We start from the raw sequence: 19,876 nt of genomic DNA, 5'->3' as shown, positions 1-19,876 counted from the left end.
GCTAATAGAATTTTGTCAAGAGAATACGATGGTCATAACAAACACTCTTTTCCAACAACCCAAGAGACGGCTCTACACATGGACATCACCAGACGGTCAACATAGAAATCAGATTGACTATGTACTCTGCAGCCAAAGATGGAGAAGCTCTATACAGTCAGTAAAAACAAGACCAGGAGCTGACTGTGGCTCAGATCATGAGCTTCTCGTTGCAAAATTTAGGCTTAAATTGAAAAAAGTAGGGAAAAGCACTAGGCCACTCAGGTATGAACTAAATCATATTCCTAATGAATATACAGTAGAGGTGACAAATAGATTTAAGGAATTAGATCTGATAGACAGAGTGCCTGAAGAACTATGGATGGAAGTTCGCAACATTGTACAAGAGGTAGCAACTAAAACCATCCCAAAGAAAAAGAAATGCAAGAAAGCAAAATGGCTGTCTGAGGAAGCTTTGCAAATAGCTGAGGAAAGAAGGGAAGCGAAGGCAAAGGAGAAAGAGAAAGATACACCCAATTGAATGCAGAATTCCAGAGAATAGCTAGAAGAGATAAGAATGCCTTCTTAAATGAACAGTGCAAAGAAATAGAAGAAAACAACAGAATAGGGAGGACCAGAGATCTCTTCAAGAAAATTGGAGATATGAAGGGAACGTTTCATGCAAAGATGGGCATGATAAAGGACCAAAATGGCAGGGACCTAACAGAGGCAGAAGAGATTAAGAAGAGATGGCAAAACTACACAAAAGAACTATACAAGAATGAGCTTAACATCCCAGATAACCACAATGAGATGGTCACTGACCTCGAACCAGACATCCTAGAATGTGAAGTGAAATGGGCCTTAGAAAATCTGAGCAACAACAAAGCTAGTGGAGGTGACAGTATTCCAGCTGAGCTATTCAAAATCTTAAAAGACGATGCAGTAAAAGTGCTACACTCAATTTGCCAGCAAAATTGGAAAACTCAACAGTGGCCACAGGATTGGAAAAGGTCAGTTTACATTCCAATTCCAAAGAAAGGCACTGCCAAAGAATGTTCAAACTATGCACCATTGCCATCATTTCACATGCTAGTAAAGTTATGCTTAAAATCTACAAGCTAGACTCCAGCGTATGTGGATCGAGAACTACCAGAAGTACAGGCAGATTTCAAAGAGGCAGAGGAACTAGAAATCAAATTGCCAACTACGCTGGATCATGGAGAAAGCTAGGGAGTTCCAGAAAAACATCTACTTCTGCTTCATTGACTATGCTAAAGCCTTTGATTGTGTGGATCACAACAAATTGTGGCAAGTTCTTAAAGAGATGGGAGTACCAGACCATCTCATTTGTCTCTTGAGAAACTTATATGCGGGTCAAGAAGCAACAGTGAGAACTGGACACGGAACCACTGATTGGTTCAAAATTGGAAAAGGAGTCCGGCAAGGCTGTATACTGTCGCCCTGCCTATTTAACTTATATGCAGAGCACATCATGAGAAAGGCAAGGCTAGATGAAATAAAAGTTGGAATTAAGATTGCCGGGAGAAATATCAACAACCTAAGATATGCAGATGATACCACGCTAATGCAGAAAGTGAAGAGGAACTAAAGAGCCTCTTGATGCGGGTGAAGAAGGAGAGTGCAAAGGTTGGCTTGAAACTCAACATTAAGAAAACCAAAATCATGGCATCCGGCCCTCTCAATTCCTGGCAAATAGATGGGGAAGAAATGGAGGTAGTGACAGATTTATTTTTCTGGGCTCCAAGATCACCTCAGATGGGGACTGCAGCCAAGAAATTAAAAGACGCTTGCTCCTGGGGAGGAAAGCTATGGCAAATCTAGACAGCATACTAAAAAGCAGAGGCATCACCCTGCCAACAAAAGTGCGTATAGTCCAGGCCATGGTTTTCCCAGTTGCAATGTATGGCTGTGAAAGTTGGACCATAAGAAAGGCTGAGCGCAAAAGAATTGAGGCTTTGAACTATGGTGCTGGAGAAGACTCCTGCGAGTCCCTTGGACTGCAAGGCGTTCAAACCGGTCAGTCCTAGAAGAGATCAACCCCAACTGCTCTTTAGAAGGCCAGATCCTGAAGTTGAAACTCAAGTACTTTGGCCACCTAATGAGAAGGAAGGACTCACTGGAAAAGGGCCTGATGCTGGGAAAGATTGAGGGCAATAGAAGAATGGGACGACAGAGAATGAGATGGCTGGATGGAGTCACTGAAGCAGTAGGTGTGGACTTAAATGGACTCCAGAAGATGGTAGAGGACAGGAAGACCTGGAGGAACATTGTCCATGGGGTCGCGATGGGTCGGACACGACTTCGCAATTAACAACAACAACAATAACAACAACAATAACAACTTAGCAATGCTTGATCAGGTAGAAGTTGCTATTTTACTATACACTTATCGCAAAAGTTGTAAGGAGGAGGAAAAATGGAAGAGAAACTGACAGAAACCATTGTTTCAGTGTATCTATGTTAAAAGTGAACAATTCTCTCTCAACAGAGGGGGAGGGTTATGGCACCACACCATTCATCCCACTATTAGCACCACACTATCATCTCCTTTACAATGCAGCCCAGTCCAAACAGGGTTCTGCCATTATTTGCATTCTGATTCACGTGATCTTGAGGACACAGATTAGATCCTAGGTTGTTTCAATGACCTTCAGAATGAATGTTAATGACTGGCCAACTGCAGAGCGGATAAATCAGTTCCTTTCCCTACCAGTTGGTTAGAACGGAAGAAGCTTTTTGGATGAGAAGTGAAACACCTTAAAGAAAAATCAGAAAGTCCAATTGCCTTTAAAATAAAAGCACCTTTGGGGCAACTATGACCTGGGTGAATGAGAACCTCCATGGACAGTCCTTTAAATGATTTTGACTGAAAACAAGCATGTATTCCTTAAGAAATACTTAGGTTACATATTTTTAAAAAATCACAATATCCTTTATATGCTGAATGTCTGAATGTTTCCTGAGAATTCAAAGCATTATGACAATGCAGGAAAGTGAGGAACGTCTGTATTTGGCATTTTTAAGACTAAGATGTTTGAAGTTATAATTTATATACCACTCCATTTCCAGAGACTATCAGAGTGTTATACTACAATTATATTAAGATTAGAAACATCAATATAATTATAAACAGTCATTCAGTGCTACCACTCATTGTGATTTTAAATTATCTCCCGCAGATATACAATCATACCTTAGTTCCAAATGTGGGATACAGAATTACAATTTGACTATTTCTTCCAAACATTAAGTCACAATGTATTTTTGTCATAAAGTATTACATTAAGTCATAATGCATCTTTAGAAGGTGAGAACAAAAAAAAATCATGCAAAAACCAATTTTGCAGTGAGATGCCATAAAGCTAAAAATAACCTAAGCATGTTTATTCATGCTTTCAATTTTTATATTAAATTATATTAAAAAAATAGGTACTTACTTAGACATGAGTTTTGCTATTCGATGACAGTCATTCTTGTCATAAAACCAGATACTGTAAATTAACACTGGAAGATATTTGAAAGAAGGATGTGATTATTGTTTTTTAAAAAATAAGCTATTACAGGATAAATAAAAATGTAAAGCATCAGCAGAATGAATTATGTCAAGCACTAAAAAGAGAAAAATGGGAAGTATAACTGCTGGAGGAAGATGGGTAAAAAGAACAAAAAAAATGTAAGGACTGAAGAAGAAGGATTAATGAAACAAAGGGAAGGAAGAAAAAAATTCAGTTGGGAAGGGCAGGTGATTCAGATCTAAACCAAAGAAGCATAAATATATGGTGGCCAAGCCAAATATATTAAAAAAAAAAACCCTGAAGTATAGCCAATAAGTAAAATCAACCTCCCTAAATATAAATATATAGTTATCACACTGCAATTTCTGGGTCATAACACTAGTTTCAATCTTTTTTTAGAGAAAAGTTATCCCATTGAACCACGAGCTTTACTTCCAACTAAGCATACAAAAACTATATATTATTTAGTATTCTGGTTGTCCAGGCTTTGGGACAGCAATACTACGATACTGATCAGGGTTTCCCCCTGCATCCCAGTGCAATGTTTCAGAAGTGGAAATTGCCATGCAATATATGAAATCAGTATAGGATCTGCTGTGAGTTCTTTGAAAATCTTGTAACCCATTAGGGTGCAGAAAGTTGTCTTCCTTATGTATTTGGAGGTATTAGCTAAACTGGGAATTTTGGATCTCATTCTGTGAGATTCTTGAGAGGCAATGTTTCTTCATGGTAATATGCTAGCAACTACTTTTTTAATTTACCCATGGCTATCATTTCTTGCTTGCCAGTTTAGAGCTAAGTAATTCAGATCATTTGGGGAATGATGCTTAGTTCGATGTCTTATATTTCCTGTGGAGGACAGTTTCTAAGAATTCTAGAATTGGAGTTGTCTGCAATTTCAGTGCTGAAACAATCTTTTTTGTAAAGGCTGGTCATGGTTTTCTCTTGGAAAGATTTACAGTTTTGCCCTTTGTAGTGTCATTCTCCCAAGCTTCGAATCTAATGCATTTCACTTTCAAGCTAGTTCTCCATGTAGCTACTGCTCTGCTGGTCATGTGATTAATGATCCAAGATATTTTTAAAATTAGGTTTATAGAGAACAAGTTTGCAGGAGCTAATATTTATGTTATATTTTTGTACCCGATTGTGGCTTTTTATCTTCTGACCAGCAAAGCACATTATCCCTATGATCCTATGGATTTTCTGAAATAGACATACTCTCTATTCTTTCAAAACACCCTAAAAGTATGATTTTACATACTTAGTGAAAGTCTATGTAGCAGAAACCAGAATAACCAAAGGCTGAGTCTGAACTGGTTATTTGAAAAAAGTTAAAAGCAGGGGCAAATCTTGCTGACTTGTTTTGTCCAAAGGAAATAAGGTATGGGTAAGAACAGAATTTATTCTATCCATAATTTAGCACGCCATTTAGCTCATGGATGTGAAAAAGCAATACATATCCGAGTGCAACAACCAACACTTTACACCAGGGGTCTTCAAACTTGGCCCTTTTATGACTTGTGGACTTCCAACTCCCAGAATTCTTCAGCCAGGCACGCTGAAGGCATAAAAGGGCCAAGTCTGAAGACCCCTGCTTTAGATGATCTCTTCCTAGGACTGTAGAAATAATCATCTACAGAGGTGAAAATGTGTTGGTAAATCCAGCACCTGGAAGAGATGTAGCTTCAATATGTGAAGCCACTTATTCAAGGGCACCAATAGAAGAGCTCATTTAAGAAGACTAGAACTATCTGGTTTGACTAATCCAACTTCAATCAGAAACTGAATAAAGGCTAATCTGCAGCTTATTAAATCCCTGCAAGTTTCAGTAGGATTCTGCTGATCAATGGCATGAGCAGACAATAAACAAAAACCCTTTTTGTTTTGTTTACTAATATCTTATGAAGAAGAAAGAATGTACTGCACTGGAAGGTAAAGGTATCAGAATATGGAACCCTAAATTCCCTAGATAGCATTTCAGTATGAAGAATAATTAATCTAGAGCTATAAGCATGATGGAATAAAACATACAGTATGTCTAAAATAGATATTAAAGCCAAGAGCTAATGGATGTATCCTAAACATAGCTATCAAAGAAAGAAGACAGATAAATACTTTTCAATAGATTGCAGTGATGGCTGCTGATACATTAGTTCAGTGCATTAGTGTAAACTCCATTTTATCCCGTAACTTCAGTGTCAACTTATGGTGATTTGCATTCTTTAGCAAATTAAAAATAAATCAAAGTAAAAGCAGGCTTTAAAATAAAAATCAATTTTAAAGGCACTTTACATAAACAAGTAGCAGACTAATTATTCAGACATATACTCAGCTTCTTGAAATATTACACAAATAGTTACTAATGAATTGACTAAAATAGCAATTCCAGTTAAATCTGGAGCACATTCTGTCAGTGTGTTACTAAAAGAGGTACTACAGTGGGGCAAAAAAGTATTTAGTCAGCCACCAATTATGCAAGTTCTCCCACTTAAAAAGATGAGAGAGGCCTGTAATTGTCATCATAGGTAGACCTCAACTATGAGAGACAAAATGAGAAAACAAATCCAGACAATCACATTGTCTGATTTGGAAAGAATTTATTTTCAAATTATGGTGGAAAATAAGTATGTGGTCAATATCAAAAGTTCATCTCAATATTTTGTTATATATCCTTTGTTGGCAATGACAGAGGTCAAACGTTTTCTGTAAGTCTTCACAAGGTTGGCACACACTGTTGCTGGTATGTTGGCCCATTCCTCCATGCAGATCTCCTCTAGAGCAGTGATGTTTTGGGGCTATCGCTGGACAACACGGACTTTCAACTCCCTCCAAAGGTTTTCTATGGGGTTGAGATCTGGAGACTGGCTAGGCCACTCCAGGACCTTGAAATGCTTCTTACGAAGCCACTCCTTTGTTGCCCAGGCGGTGTGTTTGGGATCATTGTCATGCTGAAAGACCCAGCCACGTTTCATTTTCAATGCCCTTGCTGATGGAAGGAGGTTTGCACTCAAAATCTCATGATACATGGCCCCATTCATTCTTTCCTGTACACGGATCAGTCGTCCTGGTCCCTTTGCAGAGAAACAGTCCCAAAGCATGATGTTGCCACCCCCATGCTTCACAGTAGGTATGGTGTTCTTTGGATGCAACTCGGCATTCCTCCCAATCCTCTTCTGGATCATCCAAATGCTCTCTAGCAAACTTCAGACGGGCCCGGACATGTACTGGCTTAAGCAGGGGGACACGTCTGGCACTGCAGGATCTGAGTCCCTGGCGGCATAGTGTGTTACTGATGGTTGCCTTTGGTATGTTGGTCCCAGCTCTCTGCAGGTCATTCACTAGGTCCCCCTGGGTGGTTCTGGGATTTTTCCTCACCATTCTTGTGATCATGTTGACCCCTGGAGGGGGGGGGTCTTGCGTGGTGCCCCAGATCGAGGGAGATTATCAGTGGTCTTGTATGTTTTCCATTTTCTAATTATTGCTCCCACAGTTGATTTCTTCACACCAAGCTGCTTGCCTATTGCAGATTCAGTCTTCCCAGCCTGGTGCAGGTCTACAATTTTGTTTCTGGTGTCCTTCGACAGCTCTTTGGTCTTCACCATAGTGGAGTTTGGAGTGTGACTGTTTGAGGTTGTGGACAGGTGTCTTTTATACTGATAACAAGTTCAAACAGGTGCCATTAATACAGGTAATGAGTGGAGGACAGAGGAGCCTCTTAAAGAAGAAGTTACAGGTCTGTGAGAGCCAGAAATCTTGCTTGTTTGTAGGTGACCACATACTTATTTTCCACCATAATTTGCAAATAAATTCTTTCCAAATCAAACAATGTGATTGTCTGGATTTGTTTTCTCATTTTGTCTCTCATAGTTGAGGTCTACCTATGATGACAATTACAGGCCTCTCTCATCTTTTTAAGTGGGAGAACTTGCCCAATTGGTGGCTGACTAAATACTTTTTTGCCCCACTGTACCATATATGAGGTATATGGTATTTGCCTGCTGCATAACAATACTTTCAGATCAAATCTTTATTAGTCATAGACCAGCATAAGGATAATGGGGTACAAACAATTGGTAATTTAAAAATGCTAAAAGACAGATTGGTCTGATTGATTACACCTTGACATTTTTAACTGCTATACTGCAGTTATACTTTTTACAATCTCTTTTGCCTTGCAGCCCAACTAGGGGCGTTAAGCAGGCTCAAGTCTGCGAAACATTTACAAATCCAATTTTCTTTTTCTGACAAAGAGTTAAAGAATTAAATTGGGAGACTAAGCTGGCCATTTCGAGCTCATTCTGCTCTCTTCAGTTAGCCACACCCTTTATAGGATTGGAACCTGGGCAGTTTACATACTAGACAGTGATTTAACCACCAAGCCACAGGCTTTCCTCCCCTCCTTGCCAGCCGAGTCAAGGGAGTATATACAGGAAGTTTTAAAGACAGACCGGTCTGATTGATTACACTTTGACATTTTTAACTGCTATACTGCAGTTATACTTTTTACAATCTCTTTTGCCTATATACTCCCTTGACTCGGCTGGCAAAGAGGGGAGGAAAGCCTGTGGCTTGATGGTTAAATCACTGCCTAGTATGTAAACTGCCCAGGTTCGAATACCATAAAGGGTGTGGCTAACTGAAGAGAGCAGAATGAGCTCGAAATGGCCATCTTAGTCTCCCAATTTAATTCTTTAACTCTTTGTCAGAAAAAGAAATTTGTCGGGTTTTCTCCCGTGTCAAATTGGAAGTGTCTTGGCGACGTTTCGACGAAGTCTCATTCGTTATCTTCAGGCTGGTGTTTTCGGCTTCGTGCTTCTAGGAGCAATGTGTGATCGTAGCTGTTTCTTCCTTTTAACTGCCAGTGGGGATATGAACTGATTGGATGAGAGCTTGGCTGTATTCTGATTGGATGGAGGTGTGTTCAGAACACAGCCAAGCTCTCATCCAATCAGTTCATACCCCCACTGGCAGTTAAAAGGAAGAAACAGCTATGATCACACATTGCTCCTAGAAGCACGAAGCCGAAAACACCAGCCTGAAGATGACGAATGAGACTTCGTCGAAACGTCGCCAAGACACTTCCAATTTGACACGGGAGAAAACCTAATAACCAAAGACCTACATACAACAACCCGCGAAAACCCCAGATGAATATAATTATATATATATATATATATATATATATATATATATATATATATATATATATATATTAGAAATAAAAACAAAAATGCGACTCTTGGGAATATTCATATTGTCCAAATAATAATGATCACCAAGAGAATATCTATAAAAATAGAAATTTAATCCACCGAGCTTTCGTCAAATACACTTGACATCGTCAGGGTTAAAAGGCAAACTACGGGGGGAGTCTTATATACAGTTGTTTAATGCCTGTTTCCGGCTCCTGGAGCGCGTCATAGGCCCCAGCTGATCGGGCTGAGCCCTAAGCATACGCCCCACATCAGCATCTATCTCCGTTCCATGGTTAGTTTGAGTTCGATTATATGTTGCTTCGTTAGTTGTTACCGGGTTGGGAGCCCAAGTCCTTTTTTCCTTCCCTATTCATAACCCCTCCACCATCCCAGACATCACTTCCCTTTGTGAGCGGGGGTAGGCAATTATCCACACTGCCTTCAATATCACTACATGCCCCAAGGCTGCTTTGATCCTGTTTTCCTATCTCCCGGGATTGTAACACAAGCTCGTAGTCCCCCCCCATACTATTCCTCCTCCCCTCCTTCTTCCCGTAGGTTCTCCTGAGCGGTCTGCTGTTCGTTTCCACGCTCTCTCTCTTGCGCGCAGTCGCGATGTTTCTTGCCGTTGTTCCGTTATCAGTGCTTCGTTGTTCCGTCCATTGTTGGAGAGCACTACTGCCGTTCATCCCCAATTCTCCGTTCCCACTCCGTATAGTGCTCTTCCCCTTTAACTGCAATCGCTGTTTTGTCTCGCAACTTGGTGTTGGGAGTATCCGAGGGGGATGCATTCTTCTACTCGACTGTGACCGGGTTGTCATGGTGTGTGTGGTGCGTGTGGTAATATCCTCAACGGGGGGTTCGTCCTCGGTCTCGTCATCTTGGTTGAGCTTGGTTGTATTCCGTTTTTCTTTCAGTTCATCGGGCTCTACTCCATCTCCATTCCGTCCCACCAATGATCCGTTCTCTATGGGTCGTGGCGCACTCAGCCGCAGTTGCTTGCTGGAATCAGTCTGTTGTTGATCCGTGAGAGGGGAGCTGTCAATGGAAACTCCATTGCTGTAATTACGTAGGGAGGAGGCCAGGGCGGCTTTTTGATTGGGTCCCCTCCCCATATCAGTACGATTACCAGTACTCCATATTTTTAGAGCTTGGTGCGCTGCGCACAAATCTACACGTCGATTGATAGATTCCGTTCCTGAGAACCATGCCTCTTTCAATAGGCGACCTCTTTTTGTCATATCATTGGCCAAAATTTGTGCGTTCTCAAAATCGAAGCGATGGCCGTGTTCCGCTACATGGGCCCAGATCTGCGAATGTTGCTCGCCTCGTTTAATGGCCAGCTTGTGCTCGTGTAAACGAGTCTTGAGTCTTTTCGAGGTCTCGCCTATATAATGGCTCTGGCAGTCTGTGCAGTTGATTCTATATACTACAGCTGACCTCTCGACAGTAGGGAGCTGGTCCTTGGGGCGCATCACTTTAGCTCGTAGAGTCTGGGTAGGTTTGTGAGCTACCTGTATGTTGTGGGGTGCTAGGATTCTGGCAGTAGCTTCTGACACGTTGTTGATGTATGGTAGTGACACTCGTACGGTTCGTGTCCCAGGTTCTTCTCTTTGTTGTCCATTTCGAGGTCCTGGTGCCATACTGTGTCGCTTAATAAATCTTGGGGGGTACCCATTCATCCGGCATATACGGAACAGGTGTTTTCTTTCTTCTGCCTTAGACTCCCTAGTGTTACAGTGCGATTGCACCCGTTTAAACAGGGTCTTGATGCAGCTGGCCTTATGGGAGGCCGGATGGTTGCTATAGAAATGGAGGATGCGATCCGTGTGGGTGGGCTTCCGATAGACCCTGGTGTTAAGGGTTCCATCTAGGGAACGTTGGACTAACACGTCCAAAAAGGCTATCGAGCCCCGGATCTCCTCCTCCATCGTAAATTTAATGTCCGGATATATTGAATTTAATACTCCCATAAAGCCAGCCAGATGACAGCGTTTGACGACAGCAAAAGTGTCGTCAACATACCGTGCCCAGAACTTGGGCTGTTGACGGGTCATGGCCTCGTGTTCCAGTTGTTGTAGAACCGCTTCCGCCACCACGCTGGATATTGGGGAGCCCATCGGTGTGCCCTTGACTTGCTCGTATATATTGTCTTGAAAGGAGAAGTAAGTTGTAAGGCATAGCTCAATGAGTTGCGCTAGATCTCCCGGTTGCAGAGAATCTCGGTGTCCAGTTTTTCCTAGTTTTTCTAATCTGTCCCTTAAGACTCTCAGGGCCAGGTCTTGAGGGATGGAGGTGAAGAGTGAGGTGACGTCAAAAGAGACCATCACCTCATCCTCCTCCACCCTAAGGGTCCTGATCCTCTCCAGGAACTCCTCCGCAGATCTAACTGTAGTAGGGCTGCCATCGACTAGGTAGGATATGCGATCACTGAGCCACTTCGCCAACCCCGAAATGGGAGTGCCTCTAAACGACACGATAGGGCGAAGTGGAATATCCTCCTTATGGATCTTTGGCAGCCCATAAAACCTTGGGAGCGCCGAGTCATTGGGCCGTATTCTCCTTAAAGTATCTTCATCAAGTTTCTTTGACCGTTTAAAACCGTCAAGTAGCTTATTGATTTTATTTTTCAAGGTCACCATGGGGTCTTTCTTGATAATTCTGTAAGCAGTCCTGTCACTTAGTAATAGCAATGCTTTGGCCACATAGAGTGTCCTGTCCATCACCACTGTGGCCCTCCCCTTGTCAGCGGGGAGTATCACAATGGTGGCGTCCCTCTTGAGATGCTCTAGGGCCTCTATTTCATCCCTAGTTAACACTTGGTGGTACCTGTGGCGCATAAGCAGCCCCGTGACCTGCTGCCTAATTAAGCTCATAGAATTCTCCCCCATATTCTCGTGGTGTATGGCGGGTTCTAACGCGGCGATGAAATCCAGCAGATTTGCATCCATCAGATTATGTCCTACGTCGCGCTGCAGCAGCGTAAGTTGGGGGCGGGTAAGGGTCTTTGAGGACAAGTTATGCACCAAATTATCCATATCCCCGTTACCCTTTTGTCCCCGTAGAGAGTCTATCTTACGTTGGAGGCGTGTGGCAGTCTGTTGGTTGGTTCTCTCAGCCATTAACTGAACGTGCTGGTCGAGCATTTGGAAGTGTTGTTCTGACAGACCCTTGCTACATTGTTCACGAAGGCAGTCAGCTCCCCTCTTCAAGATTCCCACTCGACGATGTTGGTCATTGATGAGTGCCCGTACCGTACGACGTTGAAATTGACCGGTTTTAAACGGTCAAAGAAACTTGATGAAGATACTTTAAGGAGAATACGGCCCAATGACTTGGCGCTCCCAAGGTTTTATGGGCTGCCAAAGATCCATAAGGAGGATATTCCACTTCGCCCTATCGTGTCGTTTAGAGGCACTCCCATTTCGGGGTTGGCGAAGTGGCTCAGTGATCGCATATCCTACCTAGTCGATGGCAGCCCTACTACAGTTAGATCTGCGGAGGAGTTCCTGGAGAGGATCAGGACCCTTAGGGTGGAGGAGGATGAGGTGATGGTCTCTTTTGACGTCACCTCACTCTTCACCTCCATCCCTCAAGACCTGGCCCTGAGAGTCTTAAGGGACAGATTAGAAAAACTAGGAAAAACTGGACACCGAGATTCTCTGCAACCGGGAGATCTAGCGCAACTCATTGAGCTATGCCTTACAACTTACTTCTCCTTTCAAGACAATATATACGAGCAAGTCAAGGGCACACCGATGGGCTCCCCAATATCCAGTGTGGTGGCGGAAGCGGTTCTACAACAACTGGAACACGAGGCCATGACCCGTCAACAGCCCAAGTTCTGGGCACGGTATGTTGACGACACTTTTGCTGTCGTCAAACGCTGTCATCTGGCTGGCTTTATGGGAGTATTAAATTCAATATATCCGGACATTAAATTTACGATGGAGGAGGAGATCCGGGGCTCGATAGCCTTTTTGGACGTGTTAGTCCAACGTTCCCTAGACGGAACCCTTAACACCAGGGTCTATCGGAAGCCCACCCACACGGATCGCATCCTCCATTTCTATAGCAACCATCCGGCCTCCCATAAGGCCAGCTGCATCAAGACCCTGTTTAAACGGGTGCAATCGCACTGTAGCACTAGGGAGTCTAAGGCAGAAGAAAGAAAACACCTGTTCCGTATATGCCGGATGAATGGGTACCCCCCAAGATTTATTAAGCGACACAGTATGGTACCAGGACCTCGAAATGGACAACAAAGAGAAGAACCTGGGACACGAACCGTACGAGTGTCACTACCATACATCAACAACGTGTCAGAAGCCACTGCCAGAATCCTAGCACCCCACAACATACAGGTAGCTCACAAACCTACCCAGACTCTACGAGCTAAAGTGATGCGCCCCAAGGACCAGCTCCCTACTGTCGAGAGGTCAGCTGTAGTATATAGAATCAACTGCACAGACTGCCAGAGCCATTATATAGGCGAGACCTCGAAAAGACTCAAGACTCGTTTACACGAGCACAAACTGGCCATTAAACGAGGCGAGCAACATTCGCAGATCTGGGCCCATGTAGCGGAACACGGCCATCGCTTCGATTTTGAGAACGCACAAATTTTGGCCAATGATATGACAAAAAGAGGTCGCCTATTGAAAGAGGCATGGTTCTCAGGAACGGAATCTATCAATCGACGTGTAGATTTGTGCGCAGCGCACCAAGCTCTAAAAATATGGAGTACTGGTAATCGTACTGATATGGGGAGGGGACCCAATCAAAAAGCCGCCCTGGCCTCCTCCCTACGTAATTACAGCAATGGAGTTTCCATTGACAGCTCCCCTCTCCCGGATCAACAACAGACTGATTCCAGCAAGCAACTGCGGCTGAGTGCGCCACGACCCATAGAGAACGGATCATTGGTAGGACGGAATGGAGATGGAGTAGAGCCCGATGAACTGAAAGAAAAACGGAATACAACCAAGCTCAACCAAGATGACGAGACCGAGGACGAACCCCCCGTTGAGGATATTACCACACGCACCACACACACCATGACAACCCGGTCACAGTCGAGTAGAAGAATGCATCCCCCTCGGATACTCCCAACACCAAGTTGCGAGACAAAACAGCGATTGCAGTTAAAGGGGAAGAGCACTATATGGAGTGGGAACGGAGAATTGGGGATGAACGGCAGTAGTGCTCTCCAACAATGGACGGAACAACGAAGCACTGATAACGGAACAACGGCAAGAAACATCGCGACTGCGCGCAAGAGAGAGAGCGTGGAAACGAACAGCAGACCGCTCAGGAGAACCTACGGGAAGAAGGAGGGGAGGAGGAATAGCATGGGGGGGGACTACGAGCTTGTGTTACAATCCCGGGAGATAGGAAAACAGGATCAAAGCAGCCTTGGGGCATGTAGTGATATTGAAGGCAGTGTGGATAATTGCCTACCCCCGCTCACAAAGGGAAGTGATGTCTGGGATGGTGGAGGGGTTACGAATAGGGAAGGAAAAAGGACTTGGGCTCCCAACCCGGTAACAACTAACGAAGCAACATATAATCGAACTCAAACTAACCATGGAACGGAGATAGATGCTGATGTGGGGCGTATGCTTAGGGCTCAGCCCGATCAGCTGGGGCCTATGACGCGCTCCAGGAGCCGGAAACAGGCATTAAACAACTGTATATAAGACTCCCCCCGTAGTTTGCCTTTTAACCCTGACGATGTCAAGTGTATTTGACGAAAGCTCGGTGAATTAAATTTCTATTTTTATAGATATTCTCTTGGTGATCATTATTATTTGGACAATATATATATATATATATATATATAAAAGATAGATCCAAGTCTAATTTTTAAAAAGTTAAATATATAAAAACTGTAAAAATCAAGAGTAAAAAAATCTGAAAGGAGGGATAGAAATATTAAGCAGATGTAAGGGAACACAAAAGTTAGCATTTCGCAAACTAAATCTGTCATATACAAAAACACACTTGAATAATGAATTAAGTGCTCATTAAGATTAACTTATGGCACAGGTCATCATCTGACAGATTTTAAACACTGCTGTTCAGACCCTGGTAATATTACAGTATATGCTGTAGCAGGTTTAGTATCTGCAAACAGCAGGGAGATGAAGAATTGTCTTGTGCACATTGGGTATTTATGCATTAATAAAACTAGTACAAATGTCTCTGTAATACAGGCACTGGAGAAGTACATACTCTGTTGTTTCTATGTATCCAGAGTCATAGGGGCATTGTCTCTCTAGGTAGGGAATTTTCCTGTTGGTCTTCAAGGATAGCTCAGGGAATGGCATGACGCTGAGCCAGAGTAAAGGCTTTCCATTCTAATACTTTCATAGATTTAATTTTTCTATGTATTTTCCTCAACTAATTGCATCCATTCCACCTAAATTGAGTGTTAACTTGTTCTCATTGTGTGTCAGGCGTGAATAACCAGACCTACACATATAAGTTCAACTTAGCTACTTATTGTTCTAGGCCTATTTCACAGGAATCTCTCCAGACTGGCAGTTTTCACCTGGAAAATACTAGATAAGGCTCAAAGGGGGACTGGGGGTGGGGATTAGACCTTGCCCTCTTACTCTGAGTCCAGAGTAATCCCCCCACTTGAGTCTTCCTCCTGACTTTGACAGTTGCTCTCCAACATCATGTCACACCTAAACAGTAAAATTCTGACTCAACATACCCTTTGAAAGAAAGGTATTCATAAATATGTTTATTAAACAATGTCATTTGCATAAATTTGCATCATCATAATCACATAGATACATCAATTGTTTGGACAGATTTCATACTTAGTGGCCTTTGTGAAGTCAAACTTTCTGCACTAAATCCAAAAATCCTTTAAATAAAAAGTGTTAAACTGAGATTTTACTGCACTTAAATAGGCAAAATTTTCTAAACTTCTAAAAATGATATTTCCTAAATAGTATATTCAAATGCATACTTACAGTTGGCATTTCTATATAGAAGAAAAGGTTCATGAAGTTGAAACTCCAAGTCTTTGTTTACGGGCTCAACCAAGTTGTGCATATTCAATCGATTTACAATTGTAAAACCATGGTAAGGTGAAGCAGACCTATTATTTCAAGGGAAACAAATTATGGATAAACTGATCTGCAAAAGCAGAAGAAAGGTTAACAGCCGCGGCATTCTTCAAGTGCCATTGAAGAGTAAGTTGAAAAATGAAGAAAAGACAGAGAACAAGATAATTAGCAATAGTCTGCATACGCACAATCCTTGAGACTTTCTGCAGGAGACTATGGAGAGCTTTGTGCAAACAGAAGCACAGTTCCAAAGATTTTATACTAAGTTTTAAAAATGCCCATTGCCAAACAGAACCATTATTCAGAGACACAGCATCTCTGGATTCATTTCAATACATTATACAACCATAGCACTGATTATGAATAATGCAATACTGCTTAATTGCCCTAAGTAAATACAATATTATATCTGCAAGAGACAAATATCACAGACTATGTTCTACTATACTGTTAATCCAATTATTCCTGAAAGTTATTTCATTACCTTTTATATACAAATAAGGTACCTTCTATGTCAGTCTTCTCCTACAACAAAGAAAAACAATAACAAATTAATTCAAGCAGATGGTCATTTGTTGCATTCCTAAGTTTCATTAAATAAAAAATTATAACTATGACATAATGAATGGGATTGATTTAATTTAACAGTAGAGGATAGAACAATCCAAAGATTCACCCTGATAACAATTCATTAATACCTACACTAGAAATAATTTCAGAAATATCGACTGCATAATAGTTGACTTGGAAAATATACCATTACAAAAGTTTATAATTACAGTCTTCAAATTAATGATATAAAGTCATGGTTTTTGTAATAGTAAGCCTTTTTTAAAAATAAATAAATAAATAAAGCTACATTGTTTATTAATCTAGCAACTTCTGCAAGCATATTAATAAAAGAAAGTTTTGTAATTTTTAATATTAATCATACCATCAGTAGCAAAGTTAAACATGTAACACATTTTTGTTTTTTTCCAGGTAAAGTCACTATAAAATGCTAATGCTGATGGATTACAAATTTAAAGAAGTTTCTGTCACACAATATTGTATCTCAGAGCAATGAATTGTCATACTCAAATCTGACACATGAAAAAGAATATATGCTTTCATCAAGAGTTCATGTGAGTGACTATACCAGTGATGGCGAACCTTTTAGAGACTGAGTGCCCAAACTGCAACCCAAAACCCACTTATGCATTGAGTGCTGGGTGGGTGTGGCCAATTGGGTGGGTGTGGCCAATTGGATGGGCATGGCTGCAGTGATAACGGCAGACTGGGTGGGACTAAAAAGTTTAATCAATCAATTCCAACTTCGCAAGAACTTTTTTTTTCCCGCGAGAAGTTGAAATTGATTGATTGAACCTTTTTTTTTTGTTTTGCACATGGTGGCAGAGGTCTAAAGCGAAAAGGTTTTATAAAACCCAGCTGAAGGCCTAGGGCTGGGGCTACGACGCGCGTGCCCACAGAGAGGGCTCTGAGTGCCGCCTCTGGCACCCGTGCCATAGGTTCGCCATCACTGGACTATACTATATTGCTCACTTTATTCACTGCAGGGACAAAGTGTACAGATAGAAATCAAGAAAATATAAAATTAAGAAGTCAAGAGTCTGAAAAATGTAGATGTACAACTAAGAGATCATCAACAATATTTTATAGTTGATCTTATGCTTGTTATGATTATCAAAGGCAACTTCAAAGAAAGCAATGAACCTATCAAGTTACAGTCAGCTTCTGGTGCTGACATCAACACAGTTTATTTTCTTGGCAACACTATGGAACATATTTGCCATTGTGTTTTCCTATTCTTTTTTTTAAATTTGACTTCTCATTCTAACCTAAAAGTCTTAGTGGTCTCCATCTAAGTACTAAACAGATCTCATCCTGCTTAGTTCTTCTGAAACTGGCCAAGGTTTGTTAGACAGCATTCAAATTAAAACTAGTCAGCAGGAAAATTGAAGAACAAGAATCTCTAAGAATCCAGAACAAAAATGTTTCCACTGTTACAGTAAAAAGTTCTTGATTTCCAACATCAAGAACCTGCAGTACAAAAACATTTCATATGACAACCTTTCAAATAACTTTTAGTCCTAGATCAGTTTTTATGAGGTTATTCCTATTCAAACAAGGCAGTCTTCATAGGCAGAACACAGAGATTCTAATAACATAACTTAAAATCACTGGGAACTAGACTGCATACAGACTTAATAAATAAAATTATTCTATTCAAACAACTAAATGAATGCAAATATTTCATTTTTAAAATAAATTTAAAATAAATTAAAATATATTTATATTTTCATGTAAATATACTTTGTTCAGAGCAGCAGTAGAGAGAAGGAAACAATTAAAACCAGCAGCATTTAAGTTTGCCAAACCAGCCACACCAAATTGATTTATCACACTATCAATGATGGAATTTTAATATATTATTTTTCAATATAAGTTAGCAAATAATTTTGATTTTGAGGACTTCGGAGTCCTGGAACCACACTTTAAGAAACATTGTTCTGGAGGAATAAGAAAAAGTTAGCCAAGAATTGTACTAAATTTAATTTCTTTCTCAGCATGTGTTATTTAAATTCAATGTATTCCTTTTTTCAGCAATGTACTATATTTAAGTTTAATATATTTCTTTTTCAGCACATGCTATTTAAGTTTAATTTCTTTCTCTAATATTTAGTTTCTCTATGCAAACTCAATGACTGCTTTATGTCACTTAGAATTTGTTTAGAGCAGAAATTATTCAAATTAGAAACAACAGTATTATCTTTTGGTCTGTTAGAGCCTTTTGATTTTGATATCTTTTGGTTTGTATTTTGAGTATTATACTCTATTCCACATAAATATATTTGTTTTTAAAACAACTTTTTATATTTCCTGTTTCTTTTTAAATTAAACTGATTTTATTTTTTATAAAATATTTATAAAATAAGATATTGGTTCATCTTCCTACAAAGGAATGGGGGAAAGAAGTGATTTCTCCAGCTATGTATCTCAATAAAATTTATTTCATTCCCTGCCCCCCCATTTAATTTACCACAAAACAAAATCAAATCGTAGGAACACCACAAAATACGGTTACAGAGAGAAAACTAGGTGAACGATAAACGGCGACCCCTCAGCCCAAGAAAGTGGGTGTGTTTCTGAGCTCTTGAAGAGCGGTTCTGTGCTCCTTGGGGTTCTAGCTTTTGGGGCTAGAACCTTCTGCCCCAAGCAAGAAGCTCGTTCCGTGAGGGGCGGCGGCGGCGGCAAGAAACCGGTGGCGCCCCACGAACCGCTAAGGCACCGCCGTGGGAAGCGGTGTCGGAAACCACGCATTTTATCAACACCCTCCTCTGCCTCGAGGCCACTCACCCATTCGTTGGCCTTTGGACTGAAGCGATAAAGGGCCACCTGGCCGGTCACGTCGGCAATGCTGGTGATGTAGGGATCGTGCTGCTTTAAGGCCGCCAGGCTCATCTCTTGCCCCGCTTTATTCAGAGACTCCATCTTGGATCCGGATCTCGGCAAGAGCGGAGAAAGGAAGGAAGAGAAAAGAACAGGGGAGCGGAAACCGCGGGAACGCAGTGATATTCCGCTCTGCGCGCAACCTTCCTCCTCCGCCGGGCGGGAATTTATACCCCAAACTTTCCGTTCCGTCCTTGCGGAGAGGCGTCGGAGAAGTCGCGTGTTTTCGTTTCTCCTCGTTTTTCGTTTGCGATCTTTTCATCAGCAACAAATTCGAACTGGCGTTTTTTAAAAAAAGTTTGGAAGACTTTTTACCTGCAACTGGCCAGTTTATAACCAGAACATGTTCTTGAACTTCGGTCATTTCTAAAGAATCTGATGCTACAGTTAAAGATACTGTCATATTTACTTCAAAAGTCGACTTTTAATTCTAATTTATTAATTTAATTTAGTCAATCTAACTTTTAATTCTTAAGATAGTTTTAATATAGTTTGTTTTTAACGCTAGTGTTGCGTTGTTGTTTATAAATATTTAAAAGGAAGGTGAAAATAAGCACAATATTCAATATAGAGCTTACAAATACAATACAATGCTCAGCTTATAAAGCAGCAATGGTTCTTAATGAGCAAT

At 41.2% G+C, this 19,876-nt stretch overlaps 1 protein-coding gene across 1 annotated transcript in view; it reads right to left on the bottom strand.

Annotated features, from left to right (window-relative positions):
- DCP1A (decapping mRNA 1A) overlaps positions 1 to 19,334 on the bottom strand; it is a 43,119-nt gene extending 23,785 nt beyond the window's left edge. The window contains exons 1-4 of the mRNA XM_039351063.1: positions 19,153 to 19,334; positions 16,280 to 16,320; positions 15,700 to 15,827; positions 3,441 to 3,507 (exon numbers count right to left, since the gene is read on the bottom strand). Coding sequence (XP_039206997.1) covers positions 3,441 to 3,507; positions 15,700 to 15,827; positions 16,280 to 16,320; positions 19,153 to 19,287 — 371 coding nt within the window. The 5' untranslated portion in view covers positions 19,288 to 19,334. The remainder of the gene's footprint in view (positions 1 to 3,440; positions 3,508 to 15,699; positions 15,828 to 16,279; positions 16,321 to 19,152) is intronic.
- Between the last annotated feature and the right edge of the window lie 542 nt (positions 19,335 to 19,876).

Source organism: Crotalus tigris, unplaced genomic scaffold, assembly GCF_016545835.1.
Source record: "Crotalus tigris isolate CLP2741 ecotype Arizona unplaced genomic scaffold, ASM1654583v1 scf7180000018369.423966, whole genome shotgun sequence".
NCBI lineage: Eukaryota > Metazoa > Chordata > Lepidosauria > Squamata > Viperidae > Crotalus > Crotalus tigris.
This window is presented reverse-complemented; position numbering and strand designations above follow the sequence as displayed.